This window comes from Corythoichthys intestinalis, chromosome 14 (genome assembly GCF_030265065.1).
Source record: "Corythoichthys intestinalis isolate RoL2023-P3 chromosome 14, ASM3026506v1, whole genome shotgun sequence".
NCBI lineage: Eukaryota > Metazoa > Chordata > Actinopteri > Syngnathiformes > Syngnathidae > Corythoichthys > Corythoichthys intestinalis.
The window spans coordinates 30,638,680-30,661,729 of record NC_080408.1 but is presented as its reverse complement, the minus strand read 5'-3'; the positions used below and the strand labels follow the sequence as shown (position 1 = coordinate 30,661,729).

General features: G+C 38.2%; 1 protein-coding gene across 1 annotated transcript in view; it reads right to left on the bottom strand.

The window, feature by feature from the left end:
• Positions 1-21,887, bottom strand: part of LOC130929619 (ATP-sensitive inward rectifier potassium channel 10-like) — a 33,717-nt gene extending 11,830 nt beyond the window's left edge. Inside the window, exons 1-3 of the mRNA XM_057856939.1 lie at positions 21,763-21,887; positions 9,107-9,452; positions 6,256-6,467 (exon numbers count right to left, since the gene is read on the bottom strand). Coding sequence (XP_057712922.1) covers positions 6,256-6,467; positions 9,107-9,452 — 558 coding nt within the window. The 5' untranslated portion in view covers positions 21,763-21,887. The remainder of the gene's footprint in view (positions 1-6,255; positions 6,468-9,106; positions 9,453-21,762) is intronic.
• Positions 21,888-23,050: the final 1,163 nt, after the last annotated feature.

Sequence of the window (23,050 nt, the reverse complement as noted above, 5' to 3'; positions counted from 1 at the left end):
CCTTGAAAGGTGGAAAAGCGCTCTATATATGTATAACACCATTTACAATTACCATTTACATTGCTGGAAAATGTGGACAAAAGTGCCTTGAAACACTGGCCATCTTCATTTTCATAAAATGCATTTCATTTTATTTTCATTATATAATGCCTTCAGTTATATAGGTAATTTAGATTGTATTCCTATTAGGGCTGTCAAAATGATCGCGTTAACGGGCTGTAATTAATTTTTTAAATTAATCACGTTAAAATATTTGACGCAATTATCGCACATGTCCCGCTCAGACAGATTTAAATGACAGTAGAGTGAAATGCCCACTTGTTGTGTTTTATGGAGTTTTGCCGCCCTCTGCTGGCGCTTGGGTGCGACTGATTTTATAGGCTTCAGCACCCATGAGCATTGCGTAAGTAATTATTGACATCAACAATGGCGGGCTACTAGTTTATTTTTTGATTGAAAATTTTACATATTGTATTAAAACGAAAACATTAAGAGGGGTTTTAATATAAAATTTCTATAACTTGAACTAATATTTATCTCTTAAGAACTACAAGTCTTTCTATCCATGGACCGCTTTAACAGAATGTTAATAATGTTAATGCCATCTTGTTGATTTATTGTTATAATAAACAAATACAGTCCTTATGTACTGTATGTTGAATGTATATATCCATCTTGTGTCTTATCTTTCCATTCCAACAATTTATTTTACAGAATATATATATAATTTACAGAAAAATATGGCATATTTTATAGATGGTTTGAATTGCGATTAATTGTGATTAATTACGATTAATTTTTAAGCTTTAATTAACTCGATTAAAATTTCTAATCATTTGACCGCCCTAATTCCTATATGTAATAGGGATAGAACTAACTCTACCATTATGAAACGAATTATTTTTCATCATTTTCAGACTTACATTTACCGTTTTTTCACTTGCAGAATGTGCTGGTCGATTTTCTCCCCTCAAACAAATGTTTAATTCGCTGATGAGTTGCATTTTTCTTTAAACTGACTGGATTTATTTTTTACATTATCAAAAATATTTTTATTTGCAGCCTATGCAGACATTTTTTCAGATAATTATGTATTAATGATAGTCGAGGTAAAAAGTTTTCATTTTTTGTTGAGTTTAGCTGTGCTGATGGACAAAAGCAGTAGTGTTTTACCTTAAGGAAGACTATGTTTTAAATATCCGGACGAAGAAGTTTTTGTCAGCTATATTTACGGTATTTATTGAGAGAGATAATGTTGAGTGGTCTTAAGACAAATGTTTATTATTTGCATTCCCGGATAGTTAGATTTGTATAGATTTTATTAGATTAGTTAGATTATTAACAAGTGTGTATTTATTGTGTATGTTAATATAATCTATAATCAATTATTGCAATACAAATTTGCTAATAAAATCCAGACATTTATTCTGCATGTTTTCAAAAACATTTCTTTGGTAGTTTTTGAAAACAAAGGTTTTAATTGAACCGTGTATTACCTGAAACTATATACATGAAATTTAGCATAAATCAATACAGATTTATTTTGCATTTATCATTTAGCCTATCAATTAATTAGGTTCATATTCGTGAGAAACGTAGCCCTGACCCCCGTTCATCCAATCTGTTTTGTCTTATTAATGTCCCGGCCACAGCAAAAATTGGACATGCAGGTTATGCTGTTATATCGTCCCACCAATGTTGAAACCAAACCTACGTCCTTGGCATGAATAGTTTCATTTTCTGTTAAGACCTGCAGGAAATACAGTCACCAAACTTGAAGAAACAACAGGCAACTTTTTAGCCCTTAAAAATAAAAAAATACTTATGTGTATTAGGGCTGTCAAACGAAAAAAAAAATTTAATCAGGTTAATTACAGCTTAAAAATTAACTAATTGTAATTAATCGCAATTAATCGCAATTCAAACCATCTATAATATATGCCATATTTTTCTGTAAATTATTGTTGGAATGGAAAGATAAGACACAAGATGGATATTTACATTCAAAATACAGTACATAAGGACTATTTGTTTATTATAACAATAAATCAACAAGATGGCATTAACATTATTAACATTCTGTTAAAGCGATTCATGGATAGAAAGACTTGTAGTTCTCAAAAGAAAAATGTTAGTACAAGTTATAGAAATTTTATATTAAAACCCCTCTTAATGTTTTCGTTTTAATAAAATTTGTAAAATTTTCAATCAAAGAATAAACTAGTAGCCCGCCATTGTTGATGTCAATAATTACTTACACAATGCTCATTGGTGCTGAAGTCTATAAAATCAGTCGCACCCAAGCGCCAGCAGAGGGCGTCAAAACTCCATAAAACACAATTAATTAATTAATTCATTGTACTTAAATCTGTCTGAGCGGGGGGAGTGCGTTAATTACGTCAAATATTTTAACGTGATTAATTTTAAAAATTAATTAACGCCCGTTAACGCGATAATTTTGATATATACATATATATATATATATGTGTGTGTGTATATATATATATTAGGGCTGTCAAACGATTAAAATTTTTAATCGAGTTAATTACAGCTTAAAAATTAATTAATCGCAATTAATCGCAATTCAAACTATCTATAAAACATGCCATATTTTTCTGTAAATTATTGTTGGAATGGAAAGATAAGACACAAGATGGGTATATACATTCAACATACGCTACATAAGGACTGTATTTGTTTATTATAACCAGGGGTGCACATAAGTGGTCCGCATGCGCGCATGCGTACTGGACGTATACAAACGCGCTGGCCCTCAACGGTTTCCATACGCTTTTGCGTACCGATGGCTGACCACTGTATTTGCGGCGGACACGAGATAATCACTTCTCAAAATGTCGGAGACAGGCCCCACTGAGTAATTATTTCCGTGTTCCCCCACCCCCGTCAAAGGACAGACAGACGACAGAGACGTCACCGGAGCTACCGAAAAAAGGACTTTTGCTGAAAAGTGGCTGTAGGAGGTACCATAGCTAGAAGCAAATGATGCTCGCACGGATATGTGGTACAAAATTTGCCGTGAGAATCGCTGATAACGGCAGCGCATTTTATGTTGGGTCCAAGAATTTCAGCCATCCAAACTTTGAAATGCACGAAAAAAAACAGAGCATGCAAGCAAACTATCGATGTCAGGCAGCACCTCACTCGCCCTATGGACAAGTGGCGGAATAAAGTTAATGAAGAGCAGCGCCATGCACTGACAAACGTGTTTTTGCTCGCATTTCACAAAGCTAAACATGCACGTTCAATGAGCTGTCATGAGGAGGAGTACATCCCACTTTTACAAAGGCTTGGAGTTAATGTGGGAGCCGCATAATGCCCTTTATTTTGAATTAGTACTGCTTTTATGTTTATTTCTTTACATTTCACTTCAAAGTAATGGCAATTTTGTTGTGCCAGTTGATGTTAATCAGGCATTAATTGTTAATATAATTAATAAAAGGTATTTGGCTCTAACTAAAGCTTGTCATAATGTTATCGCATCAGGCGGGTCGGCTCTCAAGCTCAATGAGGACCAAGTCACATCTCCAGGTCCTCCTCTGAGAACCTGGGCAAAAAAAATATGTGCACCCCTGATTATAACAATAAATCAACAAGATGGCATTAACATTATTAACATTCTGTTAAAGCGATCCATGGATAGAAAGACTTGTAGTTCTTAAAAGAAAAATGTTAGTACAAGTTATAGAAATTTTATATTAAAACCCCTCTTAATGTTTTCGTTTTAATAAAATTTGTAAAATTTTCAATCAAAAAATGAACTAGTAGCCCGCCATTGTTGATGTCAATAATTACTTACACAATGCTGATGGGTGCTGAAGCCTATAAAATCAGTCGCACCCAAGCGCCAGCAGAGGGCGGCAAAAATCCATAACAACAAGTGAGCGTTTCACTGTACTGTCATTTAAATCTGTCTGAGCGGGACATTGCGTCAAATATTTTAACGTGATTAATTCAAAAATTAATTAACGCCCGTTAACGCGATAATTTTGACAGCCCTAATATGTATATTTAAATTAGGCCAGAACGATATTGGGGGGAAAATTATCATTGCGATTTTTGGGGGGTTTGCGATATATTCAGGGGTGAAAGTGGGCCAGAACGGTCAGGAACGCAGTTCCAGTATAAGATTCAGGGGCGGAATCCTGTTCCGGTATACAGTGCTTTGATTCCGACAATATGACGGCAACTGTCAAAACGCTATGTAAAAAAAAAAAAAAAAAAAATGCAAAGCTGCCACACATCCATTTCATCTTCAAGAAGAAAACGATCTACTAATATCAGATTTACATACACAAGTGTTAACAACAAGCACAATAAAGTGCTTGTGTAGCGTAATCCGTTTCCACCGATATTTATTATTTATTTTTTTCCACGGACGGCATGGAGGTTTCCTCAGTTGCTGCAGTTATCTGAGTCTGACGATGACGAGTCACGTCAATGTGTGAATGCAAAGCAAAATGCCTGGACTCATTTATCCATTCAATTGGCTGATATACTGACATGTGATCACCAGAGATAGTTAGCTCTGATTGGTTCAAATGTGCATGTTTTCTGAAACAGCAAAAAAAAAAGTTTGTTGAATTGTTGCGACAAAAAAAATAATAAGGGCAATGCAACAGAGAATGGATCAAATCTTTAAGAGCAAAGCAAGAGTTAAGGAGGCTTATTTATCATTAGTTTTATTTGCTCTGATGGGGAGGTTCAGAACATCTTAGCTCTAAATGTGCACTTTGGACTTATATTTGTTCATTTCTGTTAGGCTACTTATTCATTTCCTATTAATTTTAAAAAGTCAATGTTTGCGCGATCTTCAAAATATATTCCATTTCACTCTGCATAATATAAGTCATTTGTACTTATTTTTCTGAATGTATGTTACTTATATCTTTATTATTAAAAAACACAACAAAAAGTAAATGTTTACATCAGTTTTAATATACATCTTATGTTCTTAAGTAGTTAGGATTTGGCATTTAGTATGTGAGGAAATTAGGAAAAGTAAAAAGAATGGTGCGATCGGCCCGATTTCCGATTACGTGATCGGATCGGGACATCCCTACTTGTTTCCGTTTTTTAATACTCTCACAAATCCAAATACAGTACATTGTAGCTCAAATGATGTCATGGATAGTGATATGGTTTTGGAGGCTTTATTTGATATCAGTCAAGATCAAAATGAAAATTTCATTACAATAAAAAATTGTCCACATCATTTGAAAAAAGCTGAAACAATAGAACACAATGTTCTTTGTTTTTAATGTCACAAAATTGCATGTTTTTTTTAGGGAAGGTAATCATAATAGAGGGGCACTGAGATAATATTTTATATGAAAAATGTATTTTGGGATGAAAAAGACATTTCAGATTTTACACCTCTTTCTGGCGAGTGAAACATAATTACATTTAAAAAGTTGTAATCAAGAGATTTTTTTTCTTTTTTAATGTGGCTCTCCTTCAAAATTCACAAATTCATACCTCTCTGTGGGATAAAGTTGCCCCCCTACACACACAACACACACGCGCGCACACGCACATTTTCTTTTTGAAAGTCATATGGTAAAAATAGTTTCTTAAAAAAATAAATAAATAAAAAAAAAGGTAGCATGAGTGAGAAGAGCTTGAGTGAGAAACAGAATGAAAAAAATACATGTATATATGTACAGTATGTATTTAAGTCGTTTGTACGGGATGTGAGAAATTTAAATATTACGAAAATAAAATTAGAAAAAAACATGATTAAAACAGTTGGATTTAAAAAAATGTAAAAAGTTTGAAAATATAGCAAAATGTTTTTCTGTTTTTTAAACAAATGTCATCAAATTCCTAAAATGGAGTTTCATTAGTCACAATTTGTGAGGGTTAAAATTTAAATTTTTGTCATTACGAATTTCAGTCTCAATAGATTCTTGGGGGGGAAGGGGGAACAAGTTATGAGTGAATCTTTCTTTTGTTGGAGTTGATTTTGTCATGTCAAAAAAATGTGTTAGTATACCAAGATAATGAGAAAAAAAATAGTTGTATTCCCCTTTAGGTTAGGTTTACGGAATTTGTGGGTAAGGTGGTCTCATAATTACGTGGATGAAGTACTGTTTTATGAGGGGAAAGGTTACATTGATTTAGTTCAAAAAGTAATTTTGGAGATTTGAGAAATTTGTGATTGATGTCAATGAGATTCAACATCTTTTGCCCCACTCCATCATTTGCAGACATGGAGTGCAGTAGCAAAGCCTATACCTTAGCCAGGAAGGTTCCGGTTATGAAAATCTCCATGAGCGTGGTGATGAGCAGTTGGATGATGAGCAGCACTATGGCAACAGGACACTCTTCGGTGATGCAGCGGAAGCCATAGCCGATGGTTGTCTGCGACTCCAACGAGAAGAGGAAGGCGCCCGTCAACGTCTGCACCTGCATCACGCAGGGAGTGTGGTTGGACGGTGGCTCAAACTCTGCAACGACACAGCCAAAATGCAACCAGTGGGAGACACGATGTATACATTAGTGGTGCCTTAATAATTGCATTTATCCTGTATCCTAAATATTTTCCCGTTGAAGTGAATGAAATTGCATATCATCTATTTCCAGCCCCCACAGCCCCCTCAGTAAAATTACCATGTTTTCATGAGGCAAAATAGAATGGCAAATTACTGTCCATATGTTGTCCCACAGTTTGTGTACAAATATCCATAGCTTCAGGGATTATTATTACACAACTCCAATTTTATTTGTTAGCTCATCAATGATGTTTTATGTCATTTGTTAGCGTTAACTTTAAAATGTTTCTACAATGATTTTTGGTTTAATCATTATTATAGAATAATTTTTTTACTCACATAAATTCCAAACACTTTTACAAACATTTTAAAATAAACATAAAAACCTCTATTTTAGGGGATTACAACTTTTTTCAATGAAACAAAATTAAGCGGAACAAAATTTTAACCTGGAAAAGCTTTGTGGTATTAATTGTCTAGATGTGATTCTTTGTTAGAAAAATGTCTATATTATAGTATCAGTACATCCAAAAAATGAAAATGTGACTATAATGAGATTATAAATTACTTTCACTATGCTTTAGATTAAAAAAAGAATATTATTTTGTTAACATATGATCAGAGGTGGGTATTATTTTGTTAACATATGATCAGAGGTGGGTAGTAACGCGTTACATTTACGCCGTTACATTAATTTCTGTAACTTTTTGAGAAAAATGTACTTCTAGGAGTAGTTTTACTAAGCCATACTTTTTACTTTTACTTGAGTAGATGTGTGAAGAAGAAACACTACTCATACTCCGCTACTTTGGGCTACACTAGTCGTTACATTTTTCCTCTTCATTCAAAAATTTGATTTTTTTTTTTTTTTTGCCAGAGATTCCAACAGTGGCACCACCAGTTTCACCAACGATATGTCGCAACAATAATCCATGAGTCGATTATACCAATCGGACTCAAGCTTGCCGTTCTGTGATGACGCTGGCCTGTTCAATCACGTAGTGTCTTTAAAGCACCGTAAAAAAAATAGATATTTGTCACAGTGTTGCTGTCAACATGACTCGAAAGCAGGGATTTTAATCTCCCAGTTTTTATTAGGCACAGATTGACCACAGAAAACCAGAGATATGACCTATTCAGTTTCATAATAGGAAATATGTTTTCTCCACTAGAGGGCACTCATGCTCTTTGGACGAATAATGCTTTATTTTTTTCTCTCTCCGGAATTTAATGGACCCCCCCCTCCCTTTTGCTTAATGTGGTTATGTAATATGTTATAGAACTAGGGCTGTCGAAATTATTGCGTTAACGGGCGGTAATTAATTTTTTTAATTAATCACGTTAAAATATTTGACAAAATTAACGCACATGCCCCGCTCAAACAGATTAAAATGACAGCTCAATGCAATGTCCACTTGTTGCTTGTGTTTTTTGGAGTTTTGTCACCCTCTGCTGGCGCTTGGGTGTGACTGATTCTATGGGCTTCAGCACCCACGAGCATTCTGTAATTATTGACATCAACAATGGCGGGCTACTAGTTTATTTTTTGATTGAAAATTTTAAAAATTTTATTAAAACGAAAACATTAAGAGGGGTTTTAATATAAAATTTCTATAACTTGTACTAACATTTATCTTTTAAGTACTACAAGTCTTTCTATCCATGGATCGCTTTAACAGAATGTTAATAGTGTTAATGCCATCTTGTTGATTTATTGTTATAATAAACAAATTTACAAATACAGATAATATACAAATACAGTACTTATGTACCGTATGTTGAATGTATATATCCATCTTGTGTCTTATCTTTCCATTCCAACAATAATATACAGAAAAATATGGCATATTTTATCGATCGTTTGAATTGCGATTAATTTTTAAGCTGTAATTAACTTGATTAAAAACTTTAATCGTTTGACAGCCCTATATAGAACAGTATAATTATAACAGTTCATACAGATAACTTGAACTAAGAAGAAAAATACCATTGTTTAAAACAAAAACAAAACATCATTAGAAGTTATTCATAATGTTATTCATTACTTGAGTATTCTTTTCACCATTTTGTTTACTTGTACTTGAGTACATTTTTTGGATGACTACTTTTACTTGAGTAATATTATTTTTTAAGTAACGGTACTCTTACTGAGTAAAATATTTGGCTACTCTACCCACCTCTACATGTAAGTGACTACTTTCTCACAAAACATAATGAAATTCTTACAAGATTGTGATTTTGTCCAGCAAAAAATACTTTGTTCTGGGAAAATTGTAAGAAAAATACCCCTAAATACCTCTTAAAATAATCAATTGACTATTTCTCTAACTGAACTAGGCGTACAATTATTCATTGTGTTCCACAGGTGAATTCCACAGTATAATTCACTATCTTGACTGTAGCTAAGTGTCATCTTGAGATGTTTCATGACTGACACACTGCTCCAAATTGGAGCACATTTACTGGAACCATGGCAAGTTTCTCAATACCAGGATGTGTTGTTTGTAAATCAAGTCACAGACCTATTATTATTACCGCCGCTGATGAAAACAACAAATTCCGAGAGCAGATATTTTCTCATCATGCTTCCTTACCAAGCAGGTCTCCATGCACCAGTGCAAGGAGATACCACAGCACTCCAAACAAGAACCAGGTCCCGGCAAAGGTGGCGGTGAAGAGGAAGAACTTGTAGCGCCACTGCATGTCCACAAAGGTGGTCCACAGGTCTCGCATGTACAGAGAGCCCCGCCCACTAACGTGCTCGATGCGAATGTTGCTGCGGCCATCTTTAGACAGCACTCGCCGCCGCTTCCTCAGAGTGCCGCTGGCGGGGGAAAGGCCGCCACCTAGAAGGGGTTTCAAGACGTCTGTCTGGGTCTGGGAATGGCACACCTTCTGGGGGGAGGAGCTACGAGAGGAGGGTGGGGTGGCAGACGTCATCTGGAGAAGAAAACAACCCAATCAATTAGAGTCTTACTTAAATTGGTTTCCTTTTCATTCTCCCGCCAACTCAAGTACGGGAAGTCCTCGGGTTACGACGTAACTGACCTACGACATTTCGACTTTACGGGGCACCTACCTCGTCCGTCATTTTGTCCCCAGTACCATAGACATTCTGCTTAGCTAGTGCATAGTGCTTGACAATGTTTGTGCACAAATAGTACACTTGCCTATATGCCCTCCTTTTTCTTCTCGCAAGGCTGTTCAAGCCAAAAGAAAGGCAATTACCATGAAAACATAGCTGAACATCATAAAAAGATTGAAGAAATGGGATACACTGACAAATATTTGTAAAGCCTTATGCTGCGTTCAGACCAACGTTAAAAAGTAGCGTAAAAAATGCCTTGTTCCTGCGCGGAAATTCGGGCTACGTCACAAGCCTAGGAACGGAACCCGTCCGTAAATCGAGGTCTTCCTACATCTTGGTGTAAATTGACAATTTGTAAACAACATAGGAATGAACCCCAGATTTTGTCTCAATAGCGCCCTCTGTAATTTTATGAAAATGCAACCCCTGAAGTGTGCCCATTTTAGAAACACAAAATGTGCTAGGCATGCCTAATCTGAGTGGACCAGCATTAAGTCTCAAGAAACCGTGCATGAAAAGTCACATGAAGTTTTCCATCTTGGTATGAAGAATCAGTTTTAAGTTCTTAAGACTCATTTTGGTCATTGCCTGGGGTCTTTCAAAGATTGATTCCACGACATTTTGCTAAATTACCCCCAAATTCAAATCATGTATACAAAACAAACAGGCAGTGGCAAATAACCAGTATTTTGCAGCTTGGTGACAATGTTTGATGACTTTGATGACCAGTTGACATAGAATACTGAGTATATAACCCAAGTGATAATTTTGGGAAAAATTCACCCCGTGGACCCAGTTTCATTTCAAAACTTTTGATTAAAAAATTTTGGTGGGCATGTCTATCATGAGTATACCCATGCAAAGGTTTCATGATGCAATGCTCCAAAAGACACAGAAACTCTGCCAAATTAGTTTCAAAAGCCATTTTCAGCGTTGCTTTTTGTCTGATTGCCAATAATTTCAAATGTGTATACATGACAGATAGCCAGAGATAATTTTTCTAACATTCGTTTTATGCCGTGGCTGAATTCGGCCTTCAAAGCCAGCTTTATTTGGCATCACAAAACAAAATGTTTCAAGAAGCAGTGCTTGAAAAGACACATGAACTCTGCCATATTTTCCAACTGATTTGGCTCGTATCCACAATCTCTTCAATGCCAATCATCTCTGAGATTTTATTCTATAGCTTTCAATTTTTTAACCTTGTACTCTCCACATATCAGTCCTCCATCCACCCAAGAATGCTTTGTTTCTCTCACACATGACATACATGATGCCAAGACACATTTCTCCTCAACATTGTTTGACTTGCTACCAAATTTCAACCTTTTATACAAGACAAACAATAATAAATGATAAATTACAAAGACTTTTTTCCCTGTAAAATGACCTCTTCAAACAGAGACGGCAGACTTCCCAGGCCGAATGGGTTCTTGAGACTTTTTTTATGGGTCTACCCACAATAGCCATGCTTGAAAAGGTTCATGAAGCAAAGTGTAGCAGGTATCAAAGGCAGATTTTTTTAATGCATGCACCCGCTCGCTTAATTCAGGAAATGTGACGTCAGAAAGTTCTCCATTGTTGCTTGAGCTGTTAGTTTTATGGCTTTATGATAACGTTGCCAAGCATAGCTTCCCCACGCAGAGGCACACAAACGCTTGACTGTACTAGGAGCCATTAGACACGCTGACTTACGTCCAACCGATCGCCGATCCCGGTGGGGAGGAGACGATGGACAAAAAGAGGAGATAGCGGGGAAGGAAGAGAAGGAAGAGAAAGAGAAGTTGTGATGCATTAAAAGACAAACACTGAGAATGGCTAAGGGTGAATACACTGAAGGTTCTTGTCTGATGGGTCTCAGCGGATTGGCATTTGGGCCACAAAGAACAGTCTCTGACTGGAAACTAGAGACGACTGGAAGAGTTTGATAGGACAGGTGCCAAATGTTAAGTCTTCTGCACGGATGCTTCCATCCGGAAACACAATCAGCCATCACTAGTTATTGTGTAGAAGTGAAAGGGCAAACACATTTAATCGCACTACTCATGGATGTGTAGGGATGAAGATATTGAGGTTGTGTGTATGTAAAAGGACACATGTTAACATTTTTTTGTGTTCATACGCAGACTTGTTTACATTCTGCTTTTGAGTGAATGGACAAAACCATGTATTACAATAGTTAGGTCAGTGGTTCTTCACCTTGCTAAAGGTACCGAACCCCATGAGTTTCACAGGTGCATTCACCGAACCCTTCGGAATTTCATAATAAAGCCATTTTTTTACTAATTCAAAACCGAGCAAGCTAACATCTACAGTGGGGCAAATAAGTATTTAGTCAACCACCAATTGTGCAAGTTCTCCTACTTGAAAAGATTACAGAGGCCTGTAATTGTCAAAATGGGTAAACCTAAACCATTAGAGAAAGAATGTGGAAAAAAACCCACAAAATCCCATTGATTAATTTTTAAAGAATTTATTTCCAAATTAGAGTGGAAAATAAGTATTTGGTCACCAAAAAACAAGCAAGATTTCTGGCTGTCAAAGAGGTATAACTTCTTCTAACGAGGTTTAACGAGGCTCCACTTGTTACTTATTAATGGCACCTGTTTTAACTCATTATCGGTATAAAATACACCTGTCCACTGTCAGTCACACTCCAAACTCCACTATGGCCAAGACCAAAGAGCTGTCGAAGGACACCAGAGACAAAATTGTAGACCTGCACCAGGCTGGGAAGACTGAATCTGCAATAGGTAAAATGCTTGGTGTAAAGAAATTAACTGTGGGAGCAATTATTAGAAAATGGAAGACATACAAGACCACTGATAATCTCCCTCGATCTGGGGCTCCATGCAAGATCTCACCCCATGGCGTCAAAATGATAACAAGAACGGTGAGCAAAAATCCCAGAACCACACGGGGGGGACCTAGTTAATTACGTACAGAGAGCTGGGACCACAGTAACAAAGGTTACTATCAGTAACACAATGCGCCGCCAGGGACTCAAATCCTGTACTGCCAGACGTGTCCCCTTCCTGAAGCCAGTATACGTCCAGGCCCGTCTGCGGTTCGCTAGAGAGCATTTGGATGATCCAGAAGAGGACTGGGAGAACGTGTTATGGTCAGATGAAACCAAAATAGAACTTTTTGGTAGAAACACAGGTTCTCGTGTTTGGAGGAGAACCAATACTGAATTGCATCCGAAGAACACCATACCCACTGTGAAGCATGGGGGTGGAAACATCATGCTTTGGGGCTGTTTTTCTGCAAAGGGACCAGGACAACTGATCTGTGTAAAGGAAAGAATGAATGGGGCCATGTATCGAGAGATTTTGAGTGAAAATCTTCTTTCAGCAAGGGCATTGAAGATGAGACGTGGCAGGGTCTTTCAGCATGACAATGATCCCAAACAGGAATGGGCCAAAATACCAGCAACAGTGTGTAAAAAGCTTGTGAAGAGTTACAGAAAACTCTTGGCCTCCATTATTGCCAACAAAGGGTACATAACAAAGTATTGAGATGAACTTTTGGTATTGACCAAATACTTATTTTCCACCATGAAGTACAAATAAGAAATCAATGTGATTTTCTGGGGGGGGTTCCCACATTCTGTCTCTCATGGTTGAGGTTTACCCACGTTGACAATTACAGGCCTCTCTAATATTTTCAAGTGGGAGAACTTGCACAATTAGTGGTTGACTAAATACTTATTTGCCCCACTTTCCTGTTCAAATTTCTTCTAGACTTCAAATTTACCACAAACAATTTTGCCTTTTGCTGTTGATTTTCACGTTGGAAAATGAAACTCATTTCATTTGTTTCTTTTTTTAGTTTTGTTTTCTTTTCTACATTCTCATTTTATTGCCGCATCCTTGCATCACATGCTATTCATGGCGTAAAATGAAGCTTTTTTTTTTGTTTTTTGTTTTGTTGTTTTTAAATTATCTATGCAGTTCAGGTTGTCTGAATGTCTGTTATACTTCCTCATACAAAGTGTCAGTCAACCATCCACTGAGCAAACCGATTTCTCCTCCCATTAGATAGAGGGCTAGCAGCTGAAAGAAATGGAATAAAGCCTGTAAAATGAGGGCAAACCATTCCAAAGCCTGGTCTAAAACGCCACTTTGCCTAGATTTAGTCAGCATACAAAATAGAGCTCTGCGTTTCTTAACCTTCACCAAACCCCTGAGGTTTACTCAACAAACCCTAGTTAAGAACCACTGAGTTAGGTCATTTTGTAATTGGATAGACCATTGTTTACATTTTTTTTTTCTTGAATACACTAATGTGTACATTATCTGTGTCATTTAAAGTAAGTATCCAGTACATTATTGGTCATATGTGAATGGACAAACATCAAACATCACTGTATGAAAGGCTACTTCAATCTGGTCCAATGGCTGGCCTGTTGTGCTTCAGGATAAAACATGACGACAACCTACGTATATAAGCATGTGAATGGACAAATGTGTTCCTCTTAGTTTTGCAATTGTGTGAACTGGCAACCGAATGGTTTTCATTTTGTTCTGTTTCTGTGTAAATGACCAAAAATATTGCATCCAGTGTGTGTGTGTATCTGAATGGACAAACATTTACATTAGTCGTGCCATTGTGGCCAAAAAAATACGACTAATTACTTTGATTGTTATTGTCTGAATGGACGAAACATGTTGTTGTCCTGTTTGTGTATTTAAATAGACAAATGTGTGTTGCATTGGTCATTTCACTGTGTGAATGGACAAACATTACATGAGGAGAAAAAACAGCTTTGGCCGCCCGGCAACTGCGACGGATGACATAACCAATCGGCTTTAATTACATCACCTTTTTTGGGGAGCGTGAACACGGGGGGCCGAGACCCTCAAAAGTTTCACACTCACAATGACACCATTGAAAAGTCTGCGCACACGCACACTCACACGCGTCCAATCATATTGGGACCGACCTCCCCAGCAGGATGTATTCCATCTCCATGGTAACGTCGCCACTCGCCGAACTTGCTTGCTTCGCGATGCAACTCATCCAAAGCCCCAATTCAAACTTTTTCCTTCTTGAACCCCCGGAGAACAAAAGCTGCACTTCCACCACCCTCCCTTGCATCCATCCATCTTTCTCTCCCTCTTTTTCCTCTGTTCCTCACTCCCTCCTTTCCAACTTGTGCCTCCTCTCCTCCAACCACACAGGAATGCTTTGTTTGGCTCACACATGAAAGACACAAAAGATGCCATTGACAAAAAGCATCCCTCTGTGTGTGTGTGTCTGTGTGTGTAGGCAAGCTATTACACGTGAAATTGTGTGCGAGTGACTGTAGGCAAACTTATGCTTGTGTGTGTGTAGTTTTGACTGAAAGCAAACTTGTGAGTGTGTGTAAAGAAAGCGAGAGTGGCGCGACAAAAGGCCTTCGTTAGTATTCCGCGGAGAGGAGTGATCGACCTCCATGAGCCAGCTGCACTACACGCCGACACAGCAGCACACACACATTTCAATATGATGTGTGAGGCTTTTTAGTGGTATCTGTATCAGACCAACGGGGCAAAACTGCAATGAGTTTTGGGCCTTTATGTAGTGCGTGTGAGGGTGTTTCTGTTGTGTGGGTGAAAGTTTCCGTAGTGTGTCTCAGAAAATTATGCGTGTGATCAAATAGCAGGTAAGAGAGGATATAAATGTTAACAGTTCAGTAGTATAAAAACTAAATTCAGCACCACATAAGTGTTTAATGATATCATATGGCATTGCTGCATGTACGAGTGCTTTACAGATTGTGGAAATGAGAACATTTAAGTGTTCGGTACAACTGTGGGGAAAAGAACGTTTCTGCTGTGGTTGAACGAGCCTCTCTGTCATGCGTGAGAGAGCGTATCATTTGATTATGATTCAGTGTTGTGTGTGACTAAAAAAAATAAATTATGTGTCAATAAAAAAAATAAATTATGTGTCAATTCAGTAGGATGAGGGGAAAAAAACAGAATTGAGCAAGAGTTTTTAGAGTTTTTAGTTCTCACTTACTGTACTACAGGCTGAATGCCTGTCAAATCACCCCTCTGGTTGTTGTTGTTCTTATGGACACTAAAGTCCTACTCCTCTGTCAATCGTGAACCAAACATCTTAAAACTTGATAGCTACAGTGGGGCAAATAAGTATTTAGTCAACCACTAATTGTGCAAGTTCTCCCACTTGAAAATATTAGAGAGGCCTGTAATTGTCAACATGGGTTAACCTCAACCATGAGAGACAGAATGTGGGGGGGGAAAAAAAAAAAACAGGAAATCACATTGTTTGATTTTTAAAGAATTTAATTGCAAATCATGGTGGAAAATATGTATTTGGTCTATACCAAAAGTTCATCTCAATACTTTGTTGTGTACCCTTTGTTGGCAATAACAGAGGCCAAACGTTTTCTGTAACTCTTCAGGAGCTTTTCACACACTGTTGCTGGTATTTTGGCCCATTCCTCCATGCAGATCTCCTCTAGAGCAGTGATGTTTTGGGGCTGTCGTTGCGCAACACGGACTTTTAACTCCCTCCTCACCCCGTGGCATCAAAATGATAACAAGAACAGGGAGCAAAAATCCCAGAACCACAGGTTATGACCTAGTGAATGACCTACAGAGAGCTGGGACCACAGTAACAAAGGCTACTATCAGTAACACAACGCGCCGCCAGGGACTCAGATCCTGCACTGCCAGACGTGTCCCCCTGCTGAAGAAAGTACACGTCCAGGCCCGTCTGCGGTTTGCTAGAGAGCATTTGGATGATCCAGAAGAGGACTGGGAGAATGTGTTTGGGTCAGATGAAACCAAAATAGAACTTTTTGGTAGAAACACAGGTTTTCTTGTTTGGAGGAAAAAGAATACTGAATTGCACCACACCCACTGTTAAGCATGGGGGTGGAAACATCATGCTTTGGGGCTGTTTTTCTGCAAAGGGACCAGGACAACTGATCTGTGTAAAGGAAAGAATAAATGGAGCCATATATCGAGAGATTTTGAGTGAAAATATCCTTCCATCAGCAAGGGCATTGAAGACAAGACGTGGCTGGGTCTTTCAGCATGGCAATGATCCCAAACACACAGCCAGGGCAACAAAGGAGTGGCTTCGTAAGAAGCATTTCAAGGTCCTGGAGTGGCCTAGCCAGTCTCCAGGTCTCAACCCCATAGAAAATCTGCGGAGGGAGTTGAAAGTCCGTGTTGCCCAACGACAGCCCCAAAACATCACTGCTCTGGAGGAGATCTGCATGGAGGAATGGGCCAAAATACCAGCAACAGTGTGTGAAAAGCTTGTGAAGAGTTACAGAAAACGTTTGGCCTCCGTTATTGCCAACAAAGGGTACATAACAAAGTATTGAGATGAACTTTTGATATCGACCAAATACTTATTTTCCACCATGATTTGCAAATAAATTATTTAAAAATCAAACAATGTGATTTTCTGAGTTTTTTTTCCACATTCTGTCTCTCATGGTTGAGGTTTACCCATGTTGACAATTACAGGCCACTCTAATATTTTCAAGTGGGACAACTTGCACAATTAGTGGTTGAATAAATACTTATTTGCCCCACTGTATGTTGCAAGGGCCAGTATCTATTGATCCTTGGAACCCAATTTTTGTTGGGTTTTTTGTATCAGAGCTGATTAATTAATAGCGGAATTATTAGCCAGTAGAGAGCAGCCTACTGTAGCGTGAGAGTTTCCCAGTAGACGGCAATGTCTGCGGACCTATTATTCGTGACTGATGCTCATTTAATGTTCCTGTACATTTTCATCTTGGAGAAAACACACGAAAATTGCTACTCCTTCATTATTTATTGATGGATCAGAATACGTTTTATAGGTATATTCTAGTTATGTATAGACATCAATCGCTGGGCACCATTTTTAATTTGGGGAGGGGCCATTTTTCAGCCGCAGCCTCCTAACTATCCTGACCCTGGCTGGATGGACGTCCTCGTTGCCTGGTGCATCTATGGCCTGTTAGTGCTGGTAGTGGATCTCTACTGACTGTGGTTCTCCCCAAGGTTTCTCATTTTTCCCAAAGGGTTTTTGGAGTTTTTCCTTGCTGACATGGAGGGTCTAAGGATGGGGATGCCCAGGACTTGAACTTTATTAATTCATCTACTGTTTCTGACTGTGTATCATATTGCCTCTGCAAAGCCCTTTGAGACAACCTTGTTGGAATATAGGGCTATACAAATAAAATTGAAATGAATTGAATTAATTTTGTTTTTGTTTGTTTGTTTCAGGGCTGATTAATTACATTGATTAATGGCAGACTTACTGTTGCCTCGAGGTTGCAAGTTAGCCAGGGGTAGGAGTAGGGTGGTCAAAGTTCATTTTGAATTTGTTTTTAATAGTGTGTACAATTTAATAGTGTGTACGGTATATGCATTTAAAGAAACACTTGGTAGTTTTTCAGTTTTGGTCGATTTTAGCGACGCCGGTGGACAAAGCGGTTCTGTTTTGCTTTAAGGAAGACTGCGTTTCACATGAGGATCAGCACTGCGTTTGCCATGAGGACCAGCGCACACCCGCAAAGTGTCGTAAAATCATCAATCAATCAATCAAAATTCAATCTCGCGGTCACCTGCAGATGGATTAGACATTCTGTTTCCAGCGGCTGTGTGAAGGATGAAAAGTAATAAGATAATGAATCCAGTTGTGGCTAAACAATAGCATATGATGGTTAGCAACCATGTGGCTTAGTGTGTCTAAACCCCCATCCCACCCGAACTCCTCAGCGCTAACGAGTTCGGGGGGGTCACGACAGCGAGTGAAAGCTGGGCTGATGTTTATTCTGTCTATCCTGGTCCCCTTCCTGTTTTCCTCCTCAGACAAAACATTTTGTCTCTTTTGTTGCTCTGCCATCATTACAGAATTCGCGCGAAAGTGCTGGCATCGACTTTCATCTTTATAATGAATGGGAAAAGGGGGATGTAACGTATGCCGTAAAGCAGTCGGCACATTTGTAGTTTTTTTTTTGTTCCTGCCACCCTTCTCAAAGTTAATTAGTGTCGTTGAAAGCGATACAGACCCCCCTCGAGGTAAAAAAGAGATGTCTTTCAACTTTTTGTAAGTCGACATTTTAACACAAATGTTATGAAAATATTTTCTAAGGGTTGAAAAGTAACCTATTGTTGCTTTAATATACAGTATGTTAGGGAATTTCATCATATGCTAAAGTCTTAAAACAGTGTTAAAGTGACACATTTTAGTACTGTGTGGAAAAAAGTATTGAATTATTGTGTCGGAGCATGTTATTAATGTGAGTTCGGTAATGTTTGTAACAGTGTTTTGCTGGTTTGTTTCAGTTGTGCATGAAAGCTTTACAGTACTGGTTTTATATATTTTATAGGGCATTTCAATAAATGTGAGAGCCTTTCAGAAGCATTTCTATAGTTTGTAGAGGGAAATAAAATCAGTACTGTGAGTAAAGCGTTTCAGTGTATGAAATGGGAGCATCTCAGTAGCATGTTCAAGAGGGCTGAATCCATTTTTGAGAGAAACTAAGTGAAACAAGTCAGTGAGAGCATTTCAGTGCATTCACATCAAAAAGCCTCTCGTAAATGTTTGCTTTGTTTATAAGTCAGTGTGGCATGGTTAATTCTAAAGCAGAGCAGGGGGAAAAAATAAACAATATATTGGTGATGTAAATTATAAAATGACAATATTTTAAATATTATATCACAGTAATCATTTACTGAATTAATGCATTTAATAAATTTATCAGTTATAGCATTTTAAACACTATAAACAATTTTATATTAATATTTTAACAACTGATTGCAGCGTTCTAATTGCTATTAATAATACTAGTAGTAGTAGAGTGACCATGTTTTTAAAAATAACATTGCCCATTTTCAAAAACTGATTTGTATTTTTACTAGGGCTGTCAAACGATTAAAATTTTTAATCGAGTTAATTACAGCTTAAAAATTAATTAATCGTAATTAATCGCAACTAATCGCAATTCAAACCATCTATGAAACATGCCATATTTTTCTGTAAATTATTGTTGGAATGGAAAAATAAGACACAAGATGGATATATACATTCAACATACAGTACATAAGGACTGTATTTGTTTATTACAACAATAAATCAACAAGATGGCATTAACATTATTAACATTCTGTTAAAGCGATCCATGGATAGAAAGACTTGTAGTTCTTAAAAGAAAAATGTTAGTACAATTTATAGAAATTTTATATTAAAACCCCTCTTAATATTTTGTTGTAATGAAATTTGTAAAATTTTCAATCAAAAAATTAACTAGTAGCCCGCCATTGTTGATGTCAATAATTACTTACACAATGCTCATGGTTGCTGAAGCCTATAAAATCAGTTGCACCTAAGCGCCAGCAGAGGGCGACAAAACTCCATAAAACACAACAAGTGAGCGTTTCACTGTACCGTCATTTATATCTGTCTGTGTGGGGCATCTGCGTTAATTGTGTCAAATATTTTAACGTGATTAATTTTTAAAAATTAATTAACGCCCGTTAACGCGATAATTTTGACAGCACTAATTTTTACGTATGAACGAGTTTGGACACCCCTGATAATTTCCATTATTCTCCTTTTTAAATGAGAAAGGTGTTTGGATCAGCAACTTCATTCTGTTATATCAAAAAAAAAAAAAAACAATGGACAGAAAGCAATATTTCATACTCGGTTTATCAGCCTAACGGAACATGCGCAATATGCATCCCAAAAAAACTACACAGGTGCAAAAATTTGGGCACTCTTGTTATTTTGTTGATTTGAATACCTGTCTGTTATTAGCACTAGTTAATTGGAAACCAAAATTGGCATGTAATCAAGGCTTGAACCTTATAGAAAGATGCATGTATCTTGAGGAATTTATTTAAGGTGACTGATTGCATGTTGTGCTTCTCTTTGACTCACCAGCTAAGAGTGACAACACGGGAGCCTTAAAACAGATATCAGATTACCTGAATGAAAAGATTGTTCAACAGCATGGTTCTGACATTGCATCTGTCAGTTTCCACTGCGAGGAACATGATAAAAAATGGAAGACAACAAACATAATTTTTATTAAGGCCAGACATAGCAGTTCAAGAGAAATAGTAGTGGTACCAATGTGAAGGATGGTGCGAATGGTCATAGACAGGCCATGGACCACCACCAAAGAACAACAAAATAATTTTGCTGCCTATAGTGTCATTTAGCATCATTCAATAATTCAGTGCACATTCCATAAAGGGAAGCTGTACAGGCGAGTAATGCAGAGAAATCTTTTTCTGCCACAGACTCGTTTGAGGTATGCAAAAGCACATTTGGATAAGGCAGCTTCATTTTGGAACAAGGTATTGTGGACTGATGCAACAAAGATTGAGTGACAGCACTTAGTGATAACAAGGGGTGTTATGCATGGTGATGAAAGAACAAGCACTTGCTAGCCACAGTAAAATTTGTTCTACATCATGCTGCAGGGCAGTGTGGCCAGCACAGTCCAGAATCTTGTTAAAAATGAGGGACAGTCCAGAATCTTGTTAAAAATGAGGGTTCCACGTAGTCCACTCAATACCAACAGTTTCTTGAGAATAATGTTTTAAATAGAACAGTTACAACGTTACACAAGGGCTAGATATTTCAACAATACAGAACAAAATTGCTCAAAATCTACCCGTAATACAAAGGAGCAAGTGCAATTTCTAGGGTGGCCATTCCAGTCTGCAGGCCTGAATATCACTGAAAATGTGTGGAATGATCTGTAGTGTAGAAACCATCAAATGTAACTGAAGATATTTTACTAAGAGGAATGGTCTGAAATACCTAAATAGAGAAAGTAATTCTAAGTCATACAAAATGACTAGTAGGCGCTATTTTGGCAATTTATGCACCTGTATAATTTTGCACACTTACCATTAGTCAAATAGACTTTTTTTCACTTCTGAAATATTGCTCTCCCCATTGGGTTTTTGATAGATAAAAACTTTGTGGTTGATCCAAATGCCCAATGGTTTATAAATTTAAATAATGGAATTTGTCAGAGGTGCCCAGTTTGTCATAAATATTGACATCAAGTGCATTTTCATTCATTGACTGTCCTTATTTGGGGGTGAACCCCTCTTGCCCCCCACCTCCGAATTCTGTTCAGGTAAAACAAGAAAAATGTAAACATGGTTTTGAAGGCGGCCTTACCTTTTGAGGAGGGACTGCGGTCAACAGTTGGCGTTGGTGAGGACTTTGTGTGGCATCAGCCGTCGGCGCGCATGGTGCTGGTCCAGTTCCGGAGCGTGTAGAGGGCCCCTGTGTGCTCACTCTCCCCAAAGTGACCCCCTCTTGTCCCTATAAGAGGCCGCTCTGCCCCTCCACCCCCCGCCTGCTCCTCTTTTTTCCCTCCCGGCATTCCTGTCGCGTTCCGCTCACATCCGAGCCGCCACCTCTGGAAGCGGGAACCCGAGTTGGAGCTACCGAAGGGTCGTGCACGTGAAGTGGCAACCGCACGTGCACTGTGCCCTGTGTAACGCCCACACCACCCGCCCCACAGCTGTCACCCTCCCATCTTCTTCTGTAAAAAGAAAACAACATGCTCTTTTTTTTCGCAGGGTTGCCTCAAAGCTTTGCCATTCATGAATGAAATCGAGAGAGTTGGCCGGTACCGAGCGTCCTGTTCGGTCTGAAAGGGGAATGATCGTGACGGGAATGTGAGCCCTTAGTCTCCTTAGGATAAAGTGATCGAGTGTGATTTAAAGGCACGCTTGCCCTGGAACAGGCAATCTGTGGAAAAGGGGGACTATGGCAACATTGGTGACATAGACACCTCATACAATAACTGTCCTGAAGTAATTTCCTAATGGTTATTCTCATTCGCTCATGCACACAATTTACAGGTGTATCTTATGTGGAACAGCAAGGCTACTGCACGAGCCTACTGCTCAGCTTTGAACTTCATCACCTCAAGCAAACTGGTGAACAAGTTCATTGATCTGGGTCTGCCACACAACATCTGCTGCTAGGTCTTGGACTTTCTGAAAGACCGCTCCAGAAGGTGAGAGTAGGACCCCAAATGTCATCCGCACTGAGCACCAGCAAAAGGCTGTGTGGTGCGTCCCCTACACTTCACCCACTACAACCACGACTGCACCCTCACGTGAACACTATCATCATGTTCGTGGACGACACTACAGTGGTGGGTCTCATTTCTGGAGGAGACGAGACAGCTTACAGAGTTGAGGTGGAGTGACTGTCAGTCTGATGCGCCACCAACAAATTTGTACTAAACAACTCTTAAGCCGAAGGAACTGATTGTTCACTTCAGGTGGTGTAAACCAGACATTCAGTCAACCAATGAACTGAGACATAGTGGGGATGGAGGCAGAATTAAGGTCCCTGGGCACCTACATCGGTGAAGGCCTAAACTGGACTTCTAACACATTGGCAATTCTAAAGAAGGCCCAGTCGAGACTCGAAATCTGCAGTGTTCCTT